The sequence below is a fragment of the Pygoscelis adeliae genome, unplaced genomic scaffold (assembly GCF_000699105.1).
Source record: "Pygoscelis adeliae isolate BGI_AS28 unplaced genomic scaffold, ASM69910v1 Scaffold34, whole genome shotgun sequence".
NCBI classification, from domain to species: domain Eukaryota; kingdom Metazoa; phylum Chordata; class Aves; order Sphenisciformes; family Spheniscidae; genus Pygoscelis; species Pygoscelis adeliae.
The window spans coordinates 3,789,484-3,802,922 of NW_008824658.1; the positions used below are offsets into that span (position 1 = coordinate 3,789,484).

The following is a 13,439-nucleotide window of genomic DNA, read 5'->3' on the forward strand; positions in this document are numbered from 1 at the left end:
TGCAGCTCCTTTAGAAAACGGTGCAGCTATTTATTTGCAGGACGAGGTCTCCTGCGTACCTGCTTGCTTGCTGGCACCTCCTTGACACGACATTGTAGCACTAACACTTGTGCTCAGCTGAATGCTCTCTCGCGCTGGGAAGCTGCCTGCAACACTCAGTGTTCAACAGGAAAGGTGTTTTATAGAATCATAGAATCATAGAATAGTTTGGGTTGGAAGGGACCTCTAAAGGTCATCTAGTCCAACCCCCCTGCCCTGGGCAGGGACATCTTCAACTAGAGCAGGTTGCTCAGAGCCCCGTCCAATCTGACCTGGAATGTTTCCAGGGATGGGGCATCCACCACCTCTCTGGGCAACCTGGGCCAGTGCTTCACCACCCTCAGCGTAAAAAATTTCTTCCTTATATCTAGTCTCAATCTACCCCCTTTAGTTTAAAGCCATTCCCCCTTGTCCTGTTGCAACAGGCCCTGCTAAAAAGTTTGCCTCCACCTTTTTTATAAGCCCCTTTTAAGTACTGATAGGCTGCAATTTCTTACTGCCTTGTGCCGTCTCCGAGCTTGTTGGTTTGATGACACGATTTGCGTCCTCGTGAAGGGCACCGAACCAGTCTTTTAGTCGCGAAGCGAGATTCCTCAATTCTTTGTCTGTGCAAGCTAGAAAAAGAACAGAGGACCAGTCTGAATCAAGAGCACCAGCGAAAAACTTTTCTCGAGATAGTCTATTAGAAAAATACTGTTTATGGTTGTAAAGTCCTTCTCATTAAGAGCTCTGAAGTAAAGAGAAGGTTGGGGAAAAGAATGCAAGTTAAAAAGAAAATGTAAGTCATTATGAATTATAAGTTATACTCAAGTACTTCCTCGGTAGCTGATATGATTTTTGACGTGACTATTTAACTTAAATGTTGTCACCTTTTAGGATTTCAGAGAAAAATATCAGTCAAACAGATGGGGAGGAGGGACATACTTGCCTAGACATACTACTCGAACAAGATGCTAGGAATAATTTATAACCACATTTGGCTTAGTATAAGGCTATTATCACAGTAATAGGAAATATATATACCTACTTATATACATAAAAAAGAAAATTGTTATGTTGCTCTAGTTCTACTGCAAATGAGACTTTGCCACCTCTGAAGGTTGTCAATTCCAGTTTGTTAGCTAGGTAAAACATTTCTTTTAAATTTTTACTGAGAAATATCTAATTTTCCCAGAAATTTCTGCCAAGAGATTAATGTCCAGCTGAAGCAAATATTTTTACGGAAGAAAGCTGCATTAGTCACTGGTTTCTGTCAGAAAAAATATTCTTGTTTCTGTATCATGTTTAGTGCTTAAAATTCACATGCTCAGACTATTTTATTATTCTCCTGCTGTGCACTCACTCTACATTTCAAATGACATTTCTTGGAATACAGAGCAAGATTTTATGCCGTAGAGGTAGACATCCTTCACAGGGCAAGCCACAATATGTCTTCTCCAGTTCACTGCACATAATATTCCTCCTTCCACCTTACTGAAGAACAATTAAGTCCCACAGCTTGTCTTCCCACGTTAAACGCACTGCTCCAAAGACTGCAATGAACTTGCTGATATCTCATGCCTGTGGTGAGTATTTGTTTGTTCTCACAGGGGTTTTTTGGGTCGGAAATAATTCTGAAGTTAAAAATAGGACATTATAGCTTTTTCTAAGTGGAAAGTTTTTTAGCATTTGGGGGGGAGGGGAGAAAAAGAAAGATTTTCCCATTTTTCTGTAATGCTGAAAGAGTTTGATAGATTTTCCTATTAAAGATAAAAATATGAAGATCACTATCCCACTAAGGATGAGTCCAGGTAAGGAAAAATCAGGTCTTAAAGAAAAAAAAAACAATTAATGTAAAATAAACGCAAGACAATGCAATATTAACTGTAAAGTGGCTTACATTACTGAAAAAGGTTATCACTTTATTTTCTCACTTAAATTAACATATTTTACTCATTGTAAACTATCTTACCTTTGCAAGGTAAGACAAAAATCATAGAGTGATAGGATTTTTGAGCCCACCATGCCATCTTTTCTACAAGGAACATTCCACGCCACTGTTGTTCCTTGGCTGTTACTCACAAAGTCTTTTATCAGAGAAAAATCACAACAGAAGCAGTAGCAGAACAAATTCCATCATCCTGCCTGTAACAAGCCCCCATCAGGAGATGTTGCCCGAAGGAGTGACGGGGTAGGAAGAAAACTAATTTTATAGGTAATAAATACTCAGGAATGAACTAGCTCTAGACAGGCACGAATGATTTCTTATTTTGTGCATTTAGATCCATAAAGATAAAGAAATTTCCATCATGCACTAATTTCAACAGGAGCTGGGCACCTAAATAACATGTTAGAAGCGATGGAGATACTTCTTTTACATGGGATGGGAGATGCTGTTCCTGCATCCCCTGTTGAATTGTAATCAGGTGATTTTCATCAGACATAATTTTTGCCAAAATATTATTAGGCAACTAGAGCAACATGAGAGACCCTAATAGCCTAATTTTCAACAACCTGTCTTCACAAATGTTATCTGAGAAGGAGCGTGCTGATAATCACATCATCTTTCAGAACTGGAAGCAGACAGTATCCTTTCTTTCTTTCTGCCAAGTAGCCGTCTTGTCCTTTGAAAGTCAGTTTTGCAAAGGAAAAAAAGAGGAATATAGTGCATAACAAGTAAGTGTTGTTTAGCCAATACCTTATACATGACAGGTTATCCATATGTTCAGAGTATTTCACAAATATATCTCCAGTCAAAACTGCACACATAAACACAGCTTTGACTACTGATTATATCAAGTGGGTGAAAAAAAGAGGATTCAGTTGTCCAAGAAATGAGTAACGTTGTTTTATTGTGCAAACCTGACACTTATTAAATATTTATTGTGGCACATGACATCTTTAGCAAGCCAAGGCTGGAACTCTGGACTACAAAACACCCATTCCTGTGCCTTCCTGACACCCTCATCATGCCTTCTGTACAGGTATATTGAGCTTCACAGACAACAAGTCACAGGGAAAAAAATAATATTAAAGAAAATACCCTCTAGGGCTGTTTTCCTTATTCAAGTTTGTGTACTTCCAAATCCAAAGACAACTCTAGACACCACAGAAACCTAAGGTAAGTCAAATGCTCTGAGGGATACTGCATTTGCTCTCAAATACACAATGCCATCCTGCCAGTGCAGAGTGCCAGGCAGGAGCTTGGAGCATGCTTGCCTCCTCTCCTGGCCTCAGCACCGTGCAGAACGGCCTTCCCTGTGAAAAACTAACGTCTCTCAAATAAATTTTGCAAAGTGGTCATTTGTTTTAAACTGCATTGACTGAAGAAATTTGGATCCATGCTTTTTAATTGCAATAGAAAACAGGATTGAATGCATAGTGTAAGTGGAACAGAAGTAGATTAATTAATGGTAAATCAGACTTTAAATGATTTCTAAGTATAGTCCAGCCAATCAAACATATCAGAATCTGTAAAACGCCATTCATAATGAAGTCGACATTTTCTTTTTTGGTTGTCTGTACTGCTCGATGTGTCGAGAACCACCTTTACCACGTACTGTACATTCCTACTTACACCAATTCTCTGCCGTTACCCAAGTGCTGCAATCATGACCTACATCAGCTCAGTTACACCCTACGGCTGCTCAAACAGACACAGGACCCCTGTATCCTCCTGTCATTCCCCAACAATATTTCTCTTGATTTTGATGGAGCAAGAATAGGCTTTCAGCCTCTTCTATGCCGTAGCTTCCTCGAAGACTGCCTCATTCACGCACTCCCAGGTCAGTTTTTAAAACTGCACCCTGGACGATGCTTTCTCTTGTTTCACCGGCAAGTCTGCAAAATGCCACAAACCCTGCAGATTTCCTCTGGAGTTCGGTCTGAGGCATGACTTGACAGTAAGCCCAGAACAGGAGTTTTCTGCATACTGGAGAGGATTTTTGTGAATAAGTGAGATATTCCTTAGCTATGTTGCTTAAGGATGATTCAACAGTGGATATTATGTTGAGGTTCTCTCCTAGGACTCGGTCTTTCTTCAAAGAATAACTGCTGTTTCATGAGTAAAACAGGAACCAACTGTGCTGTTAATATGTAGTGAATAATAAATTTCTTCATGAGACTTCAAAAATTTAATGCAAAGTTCAGTTAAATTTCTAATCAAGTATTTCATGCCCTCAATCTTACTTTCTCCTGCAAATTAAAATAGAGGAAGTATTATTTTACATTTTTGGTATTAAATTTCATTAATGCATGTTAAAAAGATTCTGCCTCTCTGCCTAATGGAACTGTGTTCTATTTTATTTATTTTATTTGAACATTTTCAGAAGTCTCTAATCATTCTGAATTTGCTTGTTTTGGGACACATTATATTAGTCTCTTCAAAGTGGACTGACATTCAGAGCGCATAAGTTTAACACAAAGTCAGCTCCAGCCTCCAGCTGGGTATCTAGGAACCAGAGCACTTAATGATTTATTTCTGGTGGTAGAGCCCATTAGTTACATATCAAACAATTAGGAAGCATAGCTCTGAGGAGCCCCAGATCTAAGATCCTCATATATAAATTTGCATTAGTATAAGTTATAAAGCATTTTTAAGAACCCTCTTCATGAAAAATGCAGTGCAAATGTACCTCTTTACTATTAATAGAAGTTCCAAGTAACATTTCTCAGATAAGAAGAATAAGGCTGTAGGAGGAACAGATGTGATAATGGGTCCCTTGCTATTTGAAGATCTATAAGAAGAAAATACGTAGGTTGCAAACAATATCGGTATTGACATGACTTGAAGCACTGATTAAAAAATCCGGGATGAAGAGAAACACCAAGGGAGGAACCTCTCCATAGCCCCTCTCTAGCAACTGAAATCTGTCCAGTCAACTGTCAACAACCATTTAAAACTCTACGGCTGTGAAAAAGACACAAGTGCAAACATATGCAAATAAGCATTTTCACTTCTGTGTGTATTTTCTTCAAGATAAGAGAATCTGGCTTCAAATCTTTCTCTACGCCTTTAAAAAAGGGAAAAAACACCAGACTTCACCCTTGTTGGTTTATCGATGTCACTGAAAGTTCCGCCTTAGCAACCCTCTGATACCAGGTCCCCACCTAATATTAATTCCTGGATCCTTCACTGCTGATGCACTTCGATGACATCCGTTGCACAGCCCATGACTTCCCTGCATGCGGGAGGTTGGTATTGCTGCTGTTAAAAACTGGGATGGTGAGGCAGGTTGGTTAACATCCAGCTTGTCGACTTTATCGCAGAGCGCAGTGCCCTGCATCTGACGCGGCAGTGGGACCACGAGCACTGGCAGAAACTGTCACTTCTCTGAGTTACGGCAATGCAAACGCAGGAGGAGGATATATTTGCTGCTGGATCCAATTGACATCCTCAGATCTGAATCTGCAGATGTTACGAATCATCCTGCAGATGTGATTTAACAGCTAGCACTGAAAGTGCAGATTTATTCTCAAGGGTGAAGCAATTGGTCCAGCAGTTATTTATTCCTAACAAACTGAAAGCACTGTTGCTCAATACCTATTTTCACCAAGCAGAAAACATTAATCTGACCTAATGGAAAGCCATTAGCATGCTGTAAAGGCTCAGGTTTTTATAGGTGTGCTTCCATTATGGACTTTTTCAGCTCTACAGACACTAAACTATATACATAGGTGGTGAAAATTAACAGTATAAGATTTAATTTCACTCTTTCAGGAAGGGACTTTCAAAAAGTGCTCAGTGCCAGAAATCAACATTAAAACCGAACTTACCTGTGGAAGCGTAAGATTAAATCAATATTGAATGTTCTCTCACATCCTGTTTTTACTCCAGCCTAGCAAACCAATACTGTAGAATCTCCAGCCACTAACAAAACAAGCCTTATAATTCATACTAGAGTTAACTAAATAAAACTTAGTACTAAGGAAGTACATTACTGCTTTAATGTCTCTCTTGCTGCTATAATGTTCTGGTACTATGTGACAAGCAAGGAGTCCATACTGTCCAGAAAAAAGTTACAGTGACACATTACACTGTATTTCACAGTAAGCAAGCTATGTGAGCTGACTCACAGAACACGTGTAACCTGTTTTTTGTATCATTTGACTTCTCTGCTATCAGTCATCTATCTGGCATGTATCTGTTGCCTTATCTTTACTGTTGTTGTTATTACAGTCATCATTCTTACAAACAGTACTACCTTTTTACCAATTACATGTGGAGAGAGTGTTTTTTTGGGTTCATATTATTGCTCTGCAATACTAAATAGTCTTTTAGATAGAGACTGAGGAGCAAATTCCCTATTCCCTGAGTGCCAAGAATGTGAACATTTCCTGAGAGCTGGGCTCGTTTCAGCTGTTTCTGTACTGTAGAGGAAAGGAAATTTAATTTCTCTGCAAATGCAGAGAAATTAAAAAAAGAAATAAAACAAAAGCTTTAAAAATGCACATTTAGCCACTGAGGTTAGTGCCCTTTCCAACCGCCACGACGGAATTCGGCTCAGAAACATGTCACTAATTTTGAGTCACCTGCTTGAAAAGATGCAAATGTCCTGCCATGGAGCAGAACCAACGTGTTGTGATCGAGGTGACCAGCCACACAACGCGAATAAAAAATGGAAAACCTTGCAAGAGAGCCCATCTCAACCCACAGTCTGCAATTTCAGACTTGGAGTTCCCTGAGCGGCAAGAGGGAGGGGATGTGTTAGTGGAAACTAGCCTTGCTTGCTGCTTGGCTCACAAGGAGAAAACCAGCTGTATTTCTAAGACGTATTAGTCGTAACAAGCAGTTCAGTCATTTGTCCTGTGAGCCTGGAGGACAAGTCCATTTAGTTTTGATTAAAATGTGATATAGCACAAACCTACATGACATTGCCCAATAGCGATACTACATTCCTCCAGTTAGAAATGGGACAGGCATAGTTTCAACAATTCAGAAGGAAGGAAAAAAAAAGTCTAATTTCTGTGGTTTTGAAGACTAACATGACAATCGGGTGCAAAGTTATATGGTAAAACACATATTTAAAAACACTGTAATAACACTATTTAAAAAGGTTTGACGTAAATGTATCAGCATGGAAGCTGACAGGAGATAATGCTCATCTTTTGTACTAAGTACTGATTTTTATATTATTCTTTGTATAAAAAGAAAATGCGGCAACTTTAACCATGCTTTCTCTGACAAACATCACTACATTTTCTCACTTGTAGGTAAGTCAACAACTTAGTTCACCCTGCTATTAATTGTGTCTATATGTGTGTGGATTATCACACTAGGCTTTAAAACTAAAGTAAAAAAAATTGTATCAGCTTTCAGGCTTCAGGGAGTGGGTCTGCTCCCAAATACAAAGCGTGTTCTAAAAACTGCTGCTGCAGGAGCTGATCTGAAAGTAAACACCAAGAAAAATCCAGTGCTGTGCTAACCCTCCACTTCAAATGCAACTACACACATGCATATAAACATACACACGTGTATGTGACTTGTAGATGACTCCAAGTGTTTTATATGTGATATTTTGGTGATGCAATTGTGGCGATAATTACCTTCACAAATATTTCAACGTTCTTGGTTGGAAGGGGTAATGCTCTAATTTGCTCTTTTCGTTGAGGCCTCAGGCAACTTCTTGTAACAATAAAAAATGAAGTATTATGCCAATAATTTTATGAAATAGAAAGGAATGGATTGTTTACTATTACTACAGGGAAAAGTATTGCATTCCAAACCGGCCTTGCTGGTTTGATAAATGAATGTCTTTCATTTAAAATCCTTCCTCTAGTCACCAACATTTCACGACAAAGTTCTACGTGGGTATATTTGTCGTACTGCATTTTTGGCATTCACTGGCTATTCTTCCACAGGGTTGACACCTATGCTGATAACCACCTGTGATCCTTCTGTCACTGGTTTTGCCTTGTCTTATAAATACAGCAGCAGATGCCAAGATCCTGCAGTTCAGACTCTGAGATGATTACAGGAGCAGCTGATTTATTGCGAAGATGAAATAGGCTTTGATCTGAAGCTTCCTTAAAATGGTACATTTAAGACACAAAGCTCAGCTAGAACTGTATAAACAAAGATTGAGAGCTACAAAGCTCACTCTCCAAAGCATCTGCTTTTGTAGTACTTAACGCTAGTTCCTTTTGTGATTGCATTATTGTGAAAACCCTGGGAAGTTCATCTTTGCTAGGTGCTTAAGAAGCCTGGGGGCTTATTTTAAATACATCCAAACTCTAATGATGCTGGGGGTCTGTGAGAACTGGGTAGGAAGGCTTGTGGGAGTAACGTCCCTCGTGACATTTTGGCCACGTCAGGTACTAATTAAAATGTTATCTCCTGCATGGTTCTTAGCCTCCCAAAATCCATCTGCCAGCTCACCCTAATGTTCTCATTCAAATTCTGTCATATCGCCTGAAAGGAGGAATAGACAGAGTTATATCAACTGAAAACTAAAACAGAGCAAATAAAAATGTCTAACTGAATGGACTTTTCCAGAAGTTCATGCTGTGCTCTGGATGGAAGAAGTCTTAGGAGAGTCGTCATCTCCCCTCTTGCCTCTCTTCCTTCCTTCCTTCCTCTCTGTTTTTTATAATGAGTACTCTAAACAGATGTCCTTGACTTGGCAGACATCCATACGCACCCAGCGTCTTCCGCGCCGAGTCTCAGAGAAGGCGCTCCAGTTGGCTGCAGTCGTGGCTCGCCAAGCACTGGCCAGTCTTTGCAAGAGGGCCGAGTTCTTAGAAAAACTGAACATTGGTTTGGTTTTAAAGCAGACCCACAGCTCACGGCCCATGGGAGGTTTTCACGGATACCCGACTTTGCTGCTAACAGCTTAGCAGATATTGTACTCTTAGGCATTTGAAATAATAAATAAGCGAAGCTGGAAGAATAATTAAGAGTAGAAACAAAACTCACCGGGGTTAAAATGAGGGAATTGAGGGATGGTTATTTTTAGGCAAACAGTATAGGCTACCGCAGTGTGTACATTTGAGTTTTAGATGGAATTGTTTCCTACAGACCTTCCAAAGCCATAGCTGAAAGCGTGAAGACAAGCTGCTGAACTTTTCCACATCCAGGAGGTTGTTTTGCTCCACTTTCTAGCGCTGAACAGAGAGAAATTTTAGATTCTGGTCTTCAGTAAAAATATTCTGAGTTACAAAAGTTGGAAATAACTTGAGCTGTTGATGATAAGGGCAGCTGCTACCTTCCATAATGAAAATGGCCTTGAGCTTGAAAGAGCAAAACTAAAACTCAGGTAGTAAAATTAGTAATTTGACAGTATTTGAGAAAAAATGTGCAGATCTATTTATGTTCAATCAGAGTGGGAAAGCAACAGCCAAGAATATAAATTAAAAGATTATATATAGAGAAAAAAGTAAAAACATAAGATGATTTCACAGAATGCCTATGTTAGAGCGTAAGCACATGCAACCCTTCTCAAAAAATAAGTTGAAAATACGGCTATATATGAAATGAAATGTAAGAGACTTCTAGTTTTCACAGTTCCTTGTGCAATCACAGATGGATCTAAACTGAATTAGGAAAAAAAAACAATGGCGGTAGATAATTTTTGTAAAGTGTCATAGTAAACAGGGACACATTATTATTTGATACCATTCTTTTAAAATGCATGAATTTTTGAGTGGTTCATAGGATAAAACTGCTTCTTTTACACAGTTCTGTTCTTCTGGCACTACTCCACCTCTGTAAGTTTGTTCAAATCTAAAACTAATGAGCTCCCAGATGGTTATTGGGTTTTTTAGTTTTGTTTTTTTTTTTAATGAGAAAAGGTATTATTTTTATGGCCAGCAAGATCTAAATGCCAGCGTGTGTTGGGCTGGTAGATGGCTATTCTGGAGGTGAAGTTTGGGCTATCCATCCTTACGGTAATGATCACTGCTGCCACCTGAAGAAACTATGTGCAGAACATTGTACAGAAATGCACAAGCAGCACTCATTATGCAGCCTGTGTGCATCTATCACAGGGCCTTTCCAGAGGGCCAGCGAGCACCACGAGCGATCTGCTTTCCCATAGGAAAAAAACTACTCCACATCCTTCTCAGAGTCCCTGCTGTGATTTAGGATACTGCCTAAAAGCTGCAAGAGGGACCCAGGAATTTGTTGGAAAGATTCCTTCTTGCCAGGAACTGGTACTCTATCATACAAAAAGAAGGGGGAAGCAATTGAGTAGATTCACTTCATTTTTACCGGAGTCCACCATCTTTATTTGCTTCCTCAGGGACCCTTAAAAAGTGATAGATAAATCCAATTTGCCCATACTTGAGCAGAATGGAGAAAGAGATACTCGTGAGTCAGCATATGCTAGCAGAAACTGTTTTCCCCCCTCATTAACTTTTTTGCACATCAGCTGGTTTTTATTTTATACTGTGTATATCCCTGTACTTATTTTCTATGTTCCCTACTGAATGTTATCATATCTGATGCCACCAGGGCTTCATTAATGTAAAATGTTGTCATGTGGTGAATTTTTCTTAAATGAGAAAACGAGGAGTTGTTGGACAGCATGGGGCTAGGAGCATTTGACGATGTCCCACGGGAATTCTTCCAGCAAATCGTTGGGAAAACTGATTGAAATTCAGTAAGAAAGTGCAAATGAGACAACGTAGCTCCCCAGTGGATTGCAAAGATCCCCTGGAAGGAAATCAGAACTATCTCTGCACTACTGCACCTTGCAAAATCAAGAAATGCATAAATCCCTCCAGGAAATACAGCGTAGGAGCGCAGCATTCAGGGCAATATGAAACAATCAAGTGAAGGAGTAATTTTAGAAGGAAATACAACTTATTTTGAGAATCAAATTTGAATGGATTTAAGATCTGAATAGGATTTTATTGGAACCAGTGTTACACGAGTGAAGTGTCATTAACTTCACAGGAGTGAACAGCCATCGGTACATCAGCAAACGCACTTGGCCAGGTTGGTTCATCGACGCTCAAATGCATCACATTAACAAAGGCATTTAGAAATATACTGCTCACTGCAGGTGACTTTGAAAGTGGAGGAGGCGCATCAGATGCAGGGGCTTGGCTTCTGGTTAGACAACTGCCTCCTGTGGTGTGAGCAACAGGGACTGCAGAAACTCCCCAAACGATGGGACCTTAACTGGGTGTGAAATGAGGGAGGACCTCTTTCCTTACAAAACTGGTGCTCAGGAGCTTGCTTGGATTTACACTGGCAAAGTGGTGGAGCAGCTTAATTTTTAACAAGCTTTGGTGCTTTTGGCTGAGGTAAGCACTGATGCTTCAGCCGTTACGGCCTCTGCTTCTGGGTTGAAGAGCTAGGGTGCTGCTAAAGCACAAAGCAAACTTCTCTGGGATTAAAAAGAGGATAGCTAAGCTGAGCTGAGCGTCAGGGAAGGCTGTAGATAAAAAAAGGCTCAAAAGACCCACTGTCTGTTATTTACTTACTATGACATGTACCTCCTAGAGCTATATAACTTCATTTAACAGTATAAAGAAAAGTATGAGATGAACATACTGATGAGCACCTGGCCACTTAGCTGCTGTGGGAATCAATAACTTCAAAAAGTATGGAACAGAGTTGCAAAAATCTCCTGCTAATGCGTATTTTGAAGAATCATTTAAAGAAATGTCAATTCTTTTCTCAGTCCCTCCGTATTTTTAAAGTCTTTTAGAGGGAGGATTGAGTTTTGTGTATTCAAGGATATGATTTACTGAAAACGTCCCTATTTTTTTAAAATATTTGCACTATTAAAATATTTAACATAAAAAGAAAAAAAGCGGCAAGTGAGATCAAAACCATCCTGTGGCATTAACAAAACCATAAGCTAAGCAATTCTGAAAAGGATAAAAATGGCTTGTGTGAAAGGAATTTGTTTTTTTAAAAAAATGACAGATTTGGAACTGTGGCTGAGAAAGCTTTGAAAGTGGCCAGGCTGACAGGGTGTATTGTAGTGTAGTTGTAAGCCTTTGTAGAAGCAATTATTATCATCTCCCCAAAGCACAGGCAAGTCTGTGAGCAAAAAAGCAAAGAAAAGGAGAAAAGGCTGGCTGGGAGGTAAACCCCCTTTCCCAGGCCTAGATGCTTACTTGCTGATGGCTTAAGCCAAAGTGAAAACAATCTGAATCTAGTTTAAACTTTAGTCATTCTGCAGAAAATTAAATAGCTAGAACTGTACCTGCTGAAAGAACAGGCGAGGAAAGAGCAATGTTCTGGGCGGGGGCCCGCGGCACTCGTCCGAATGTAGATCTAGTGCGGTCCTTTCAGACCCATCGCCTGTCAGCCCCCGTAGGTGTTCTTCAGAATAATGATTTAATCAGAGCGGCCACAGATCAATGCTCTCAAAGCGTTTGCAATTAACAGATTTTGTAAAAAGTCCAGCAAGGCATCCCGTAGAACTGGGGATTCGGAGCTCGGGATAAAATTTTACGTTGTGCAAACATCAGCAGCTTTTTAAGTGGGAACACTGAGGCCATGCTTCTGACAGGTTTCTCTTACGCTGCACAGAGGTATCTACAGGAATTAATCCTTTAGTTAAATCAATGTTTTGCCTAGATTTTTTCATTTATCAGGCTGTCCAGTTCATACCCCACATTTCAGTACATTTAGAGCATACTATTAAAATTAGACTATGGGCCTGACTCTGCATTTGCAAGGTTTTGAATTTACTTGGGTGCAACTGAAAGTTGAGTCTGATTTCTCCAGGTGCAGTACACTGGAAGACTTTTTGAATATATTATTCAGTCTCCCTCCAAAAGTACCCTTGTGCATTTTAGACTTCATTATTCCTTTGATGCTCCTTAAAGATGCAAGGATATCTTTTCACACTCTGGCCCTTTTAATTTTATTACTTTTTTTTTAATTCACTACAGAGCTGGAATGTACTTTTCCCATTTCGCCACAAGTTCTTGGACATTAAAAGCAGGACATGAAAATACCTGTAGGCTTACGGACCTTTAGTACAATATTTGCTATCCCTGTCATTTTCAGAAAAAGCAGTCATTACACTAAAGGAACAAAGTCCCATTATTTTATTGTAAGCTAATAACTGGCAGGCTGTTTTGTGTGTGTCTCACTGCAAAGGATTAAAAATAATTTCCTACTACGTGTGCTATGACTGATCACAGCTGGTATCCACAAATCTACACACTTAGTCAGTATAATTCTGCTTTGCTAATGGAAAGACTCGGACACTATACCCACAATTATCCTTCAGGACGATAGTGTCCCGAATTTCAATCCTCTGCTACCCAATGTGGTCACAGGGTAGCCGATGGCAGAATTGGGTGGTTTGATTTTTGTGTGGCTAACAGAGGATTGCAGTTCAGTTGCTAAATTTGGTCCCGAAAGGATTCAGTAAATTTCATAATCAACTCTTGTTTAAAAAATAATCCATGGAACGGCTTAAAGTATCGATGTTAAATTTGGATGAGTAAATCCA

General features: G+C 39.6%; 1 protein-coding gene across 1 annotated transcript in view; it reads right to left on the reverse strand.

Moving 5' to 3' along the window:
- Positions 1-13,439, reverse strand: part of SPOCK1 (sparc/osteonectin, cwcv and kazal-like domains proteoglycan (testican) 1) — a 329,740-nt gene that overhangs the window by 14,092 nt on the left and 302,209 nt on the right. The window contains exon 7 of the mRNA XM_009322695.1: positions 537-653. Coding sequence (XP_009320970.1) covers positions 537-653 — 117 coding nt within the window. The remainder of the gene's footprint in view (positions 1-536; positions 654-13,439) is intronic.